Source organism: Dendrobates tinctorius, unplaced genomic scaffold (genome assembly GCF_039654945.1).
Source record: "Dendrobates tinctorius isolate UK_male_01 unplaced genomic scaffold, ASM3965494v1 ptg000351l, whole genome shotgun sequence".
Lineage (NCBI taxonomy): Eukaryota > Metazoa > Chordata > Amphibia > Anura > Dendrobatidae > Dendrobates > Dendrobates tinctorius.
This window is the reverse complement of record NW_027362017.1, coordinates 2,785,107-2,791,106: the sequence shown is the minus strand read 5'-3', so window position 1 is coordinate 2,791,106 and position 6,000 is coordinate 2,785,107. Positions and strand designations below refer to the sequence as shown.

Here is a 6,000-nt window from a genome sequence, read left to right as displayed (position 1 = left end):
TGACGGGATGATGTGGGATATTGGGGGTAGTAGTCCGGTGGCTCTGGCTGACAGGATAATGTGGGATATTAGGGGTAGTAGTCCGGTAGCTCTGGCTGACGGGATGATGTGGGATATTAGGGGTAGTAGTCCGGTAGCTCTGGCTGACGGGATGATGTGGGATATTAGGGGTAGTAGTCCGGTAGCTCTGGCTGACGGGATGATGTGGGATATTAGGGGTAGTAGTCCGGTAGCTCTGGCTGACGGGATGATGTGGGATATTAGGGGTAGTAGTCCGGTAGCTCTGGCTGACGGGATGATGTGGGATATTAGGGGTAGTAGTCCGGTGGCTCTGGCTGACGGGATGATGTGGGATATTAGGGGTAGTATTCTGGTTGCTCTGGCTGACGGGATGATGTGGGATATTAGGGGTAGTAATCTGGTGGCTCTGGCTGACAGGATGATGTGTGATATTAGGGGTAGTAGTCCGGTAGCTCTGGCTGACGGGATGATGTGGGATATTAGGGGTAGTAATCTGGTGGCTCTGGCTGACGGGATGATGTGGGATATTAGGGGTAGTAGTCCGGTAGCTCTGGCTGATGGGATGATGTGGGATATTAGGGGTAGTAGTCCGGTGGCTCTGGCTGACGGGATGATGTGGGATATTAGGGGTAGTAGTCCGGTAGCTCTGGCTGACGGGATGATGTGGGATATTAGGGGTAGTAATCTGGTGGCTCTGGCTGACGGGATGATGTGGGATATTAGGGGTAGTAGTCCGGTAGCTCTGGCTGATGGGATGATGTGGGATATTAGGGGTAGTAGTCCGGTGGCTCTGGCTGACGGGATGATGTGGGATATTAGGGGTAGTAGTCCGGTGGCTCTTGCTGACGGGATGATGTGAGATATTTGGGGTAGTAGTCCGGTAGTTCTGGCTGACGGGGCGATGTGGGATATTATAGTAAATGTGGCTATGCGGAGTGGGCGGGGCTGTACACTCAGCTTTATATATTTATAGATATAATCATTATAATTTGTTATAACTAACCGTAGTTAGTTACTATGTCCGGGCTGCGCCGGGCACTTCAGCTAGTAATAAATAGAGATGAATACATAAAAGTGATAAAAGTGACTGTGTCTGTTTTTCGGCATTTTTGACACTTTTTTTTGCAGTGTTGTTTGGGTGTGAATTACATGTGTGATTTGTCTACGGTGCATGTTTAATAATGCATTCACCAAAAATGCCTAAAAAACACTGGTCCCGGTGTCACAATATAACACGCTGGCTCTCAGCTGAGCCCCTCTGTTGGGCAATCACCTCTATAATCCACTCTGCATTGTACACTGATCCCTTATACTGGGCTTGTGTCATTTCCCAGCAGCCGTGATTTTGTAATACTCTTGCCTGTATTTGTCCGGCCGCCAAATGTTTACATACCTTAATCCTTCAATATCTTCTGTTACTGATTAATATTACTATCGGATCAGAATGCGAGAGTGCAGATGAAATACCTTTATAAGCCCCCGCCAGCCCTCATCTGCACATACCCCAGGAAGCATCATGGGGCCCGGAGCGCTGTGTCTCATCCTGCTATATGGGCTCATCGGGTCGTACGCGCAGCCCCCGTGAGTATACGCTGACCTTACATCTACTATATATATACTGACTGTATAGAGCCGCACATATAATTATATATACACTCATTGTAAATGGAAACACAACATCTGAGGGGGCAATGAAGTGGAAGAAAAAAAGGCATTTCTTGTTATCATATTGTTTAAATATAGATTTTTTATATAGAGATTTATAGGTATATCTATCATTGCTTTGCTTATATAGCACCATCATATTCCGCAGCGTTTTACAGACATCATCATCTGTCCGGTGACAGTCCGGTTACATTTTTTTTCTTTTCTTCGTATATGTACCTACCTACTGTCAATGTAATGCCTTTATGCATCTGTATCTGTACTTGTTCCGGCCTTGCTGCTGCAATGCTCTTAATTTCCCCATGGTGGGACGATTAAAGGATTATCTTTTCTTATCTCTGTCCCCATTGGGGCTCACAATCTAAATTCGCTATCAGGATATTTTTGGAGTGTGGGAGGAAACCAGGCAAACAGACAGATAAGAGAAAAGAAGCAAAGGACAGCACCTGGTATAAATAGCTGGGTGCAAAAGCCTCCAGATCTTGTAATATATAGAAAAATGAAGCAGCAGAGCATCATAGAGCAAAAAAAAAAGCAGGTTTAATGGCCCATCATGTGATGTTTCACCTCACACTATGATGGTGTGCTGCTTCTACTTGTCCAGATAAGAGATAGATAATATGAAATAAAGACTTAGACCGATATATATATATATACAGTATATAGATAGATAATAGATAGAGATAGATAATAGTGCTTGTGTACAAGTTTTAAGCAGATTTTTTGGGGAGAAATATTATTTTAATGTAGTGAAAAAAACCTAAACCAAAAGGGGATAACAAAGATACTAAGGGGTATGTATATTTATCAGTGCTTCTCAACTGCTCCGGTACCCCAACAGGTGACGGTTGGAGGGCATCCCGTTTGGAGAAAGCACATGATAAAATCACGGCATAGACCGTAGTTACATCCCTGGTGCCATTCCAAGTAAATGCTGAGAACATGACCTATTGGGGGAAGTTGAGGTTTTGTAGATGGGATTCACTGCCTTAAACTTTCTCCTCCTTTATGATCCAAAATTTGGTTTTGTTTTTAAAAATTGGATTATTTTTCCTAATTATAAAAAAAAGAATAGGCAAAAAATCTATCTGACTATGTGAGGGAGTCATCAAAGTGTTTTCTCTGGAAAACTGGCAGAAAAACCTTTAGAAAGCCGCCACATGTTTGCGCAACATTGAGCTGCGTAAACATTTTGAAACTTTTGTTGTTTTCAAGCCAGGGTGAAGCGGCTCTGTCAAAATAGCCGTAGACGGGGAGGTACCACTTTGGGCCGGACGTGATTACAACAATTTATTATGGTTATTAACAATTTAACTATTTCAAATTTGCGTTCAGCCTCTTTGGATCGATTATTTCATCTCTAATCCTAGATGCACAGCTACAGCTAAGAAGGGATCTAACAGTATGTTTTTGCCCGATGGCAAAATTATACATATAGGGTCACGAGCCAAATTCTCTTTGCCCACTTTTGGAAAAACCCTTGGAAAATCTCCTTGCGGGCCACGTTCTTCTCAAAGCCAGTTGTATGGTCATTGGACGAGATCAAATTCAATAGTGCAAGGATTTGTTTCTAGGAGAGCCCTTCGATAGGGAATATGATCTCTCCCGGTGATCGTACAACTGGTTTTGATAAGGAATTGTTCTCTTGATAAATACATAAAGGCTTAATTTAATCTTTGTTCATGGGGCCAGGTAATAGAATTGGGAATGTTCTGTGGCAGATTTTAAATATTGACCTTTTTTCTCCATGCATTTTGTTTTCTATTAGATGCAGCCTGATAACTCCCAATGTGCTGCGTGTGGACAGTGAAGAGACCATTATAGTAGATGGACATGGTACTGGGTTTGATGCTGACATCTCAATCCATGACTTTCCCCGGAAAAGATTCACTTTAGTAACAAGCAGAGTCTCAGTAAATGGCGATAATAAATTTTTTGGATCCAATAAGTTGACGGTAAGATTACGGTTCCAATCAATATCCAGTCATCACTAGGTTACTCATCATTTAGTTATACTTTCTTTTCTGCAGTGGTAGCCCATACTAATGTCCATCAGTGGTGAGATTTTTATACAATGTCTAAATACCTACGTTAGGTGTTTTTTTTTTTTTGTATTGTCAATGTTCATTCCATGTTTCTCCTGATTCTGGATCCAACTTTAGTTTTTGCTTCAGTTCCCGTCTAGATGTTTCTACTGGTTACAATTTGTGACTTGATGTCCTCTATATCTAGGTTTATGACTTTAGTTCAACAATAATTTGACACAATTTCATCATAATATAGCTTTTGATAATCCAGCTGCTTATCTGTCACAGATCTGTTGTCAGGTGTCCCAGGACTAGGGGCAACTTCCCTGTCCCTAACGCTAGGAGCACTCTAGCTCACTCACTTTCCCACTTATCTTCTAAAGGTGAAGACGCCAGGGCTACATATCTTGTCTTAGCTTCTGGAGTCACCCTCAGTTTGTACCATTCCCCCCACCCAGGGAAGAGGGGAATAGTAGTGTACCATAATACACCAACAAGAATAACAAGGTAATAGAATCATAGAATGGTAGAGTTGGAAGGGACCTCCTGGACCATCTGGTCCAACCCCCTGCTCAAAGGGGATAAAGGAAAATACCAAACATACAAATATACTCACACGTATAACAAGGGAATGCCCCAGGGAGTGAAGGATGGGGCTAAACCAAAGTAGGAGAAGAAAGGGAATTATCACACACTCAAAAACTAGCAACAATCACAGATAAATCCACTAAACACCTTCTCCAATAACAACCAGCAACAATCTCCAACCATTCAGCAAAAGCTCGCTTGAAAATGAGTGCTAACCAGGGCCCAGATTATATAGAAATGTGGAGTGGCTAACAGTGCACAGCTGAGAGCCTTAATGCAGGAAAGTTTCCAGGAGCTCTCAGCTGAGCAGATTAACCCCTGCGCTGCTAAAAGAAGCTTATACCGTTTAATATGAAGGTGAAGTGCTTCTAATCAGTGCAGGAGTAGGAGAAATCAAATGCTGCGGTCTTCTGGCTCTGCTATATCGCAGTAAACCCATGACAATATCTGACACTAGACCTCTGTATCCTGTAGTCTCCAATTATGAAACATCAATTTTACATTTTTAGCTCTGGGAGCTCCCAGTGAAGCAATGGAAATAAAGGGAGCATGTCACCCAATGTATCCCTCCTGAGCCACGGGCAGCATGAATCAGAGTCTATGTATATTTTACTCTGAAGCAGTGTGGCGGTTCATAAAAAAATGCTTTGAAAAGCCAGGACTAGGCTTAATAGGTGACTAGTCCAAGAAATAGGTCTCGGCCCCATCCCCCTAGGCTGACAGATATGCTTTTTGTTTCCCTCAGATCCCCTCTGCCAATTTGGAAAAAGACCCAAATAAAAAACAGTTTGTATACGTGGCCGTAAAGTCTCCACAATGCTCTCTGGAGAAAGTTGTCCTGGTGTCCTTTCAAAGTGGATATATATTCATACAGACCGACAAACCCATCTACACCCCAGGATCTACAGGTACAGTGCTGTGACATTATTAATCTCTTCACCCCTGCACTATTTTTTTTTTTTTTCCCCTGTTTTTTCCTCTTCTTCTTTCAAGGGCCTGCTACTTTTTTTATATATTTTTCCATCAATATACCGGTAACTGTATGTGAGCTTTTTTTTTCGGGAAGAGTTGTACTTATGCATGACACCATTGATTTTACTACACAGTGTACTGGAAAATGGAAATAAAATTCAAAGTGCGGTGAAACTGCAAAAAAAAAGTGTAGTTCTACAATTGTTTTTTTGGGGTTTTTTTACTTACTATGTTCACTATATGGTAAAACTAATTTAGCAGTATGATTCCCTAGGTCAGCACGAGTATATAGATACTAAATTAGTATAGTTTATATTTAATTTAAATAGCGGAAAAAAAAAACTGAAATGTAAATGAAAAAAAAGTTTTTATATTTTTCACCATTTTCTAAGCTCAATAGTGTTTTCATTTTCCGGTATGTGTGTCTGGGACATGGCTTATTTTTTGAGCCCAGAGCTGACGTTTTTACTGATACTATTTTGTGGTAGATATGATGCTTTGATCGCCTCTTATTGCATTTTATTGCAATGTTGTGGCAGTCAAAAAACGTAATTTTGGCGTTTCGATGTCATTCTCGTTACACTCTTTACTGAAAGGATCAATTCACTTTATATTTTGATAGATCGGGCATTTCTGAACTCAGTGATACCAAATATGTCTATTTTTTTTGCTTTATTTCCAATGGGGCAAAAAGAAAGGGATTTGAACTTTTGTGTTTTTTTTTTAA

At 41.3% G+C, this 6,000-nt stretch overlaps 1 protein-coding gene across 1 annotated transcript in view; it reads left to right on the top strand.

The window, feature by feature from the left end:
* The first annotated feature begins 1,449 nt into the window (after window positions 1–1,449).
* LOC141075420 (complement C3-like) overlaps window positions 1,450–6,000 on the top strand; it is a 76,071-nt gene continuing 71,520 nt past the window's right edge. Inside the window, exons 1-3 of the mRNA XM_073562452.1 lie at window positions 1,450–1,602; window positions 3,455–3,641; window positions 5,047–5,209. Coding sequence (XP_073418553.1) covers window positions 1,538–1,602; window positions 3,455–3,641; window positions 5,047–5,209 — 415 coding nt within the window. The 5' untranslated portion in view covers window positions 1,450–1,537. The remainder of the gene's footprint in view (window positions 1,603–3,454; window positions 3,642–5,046; window positions 5,210–6,000) is intronic.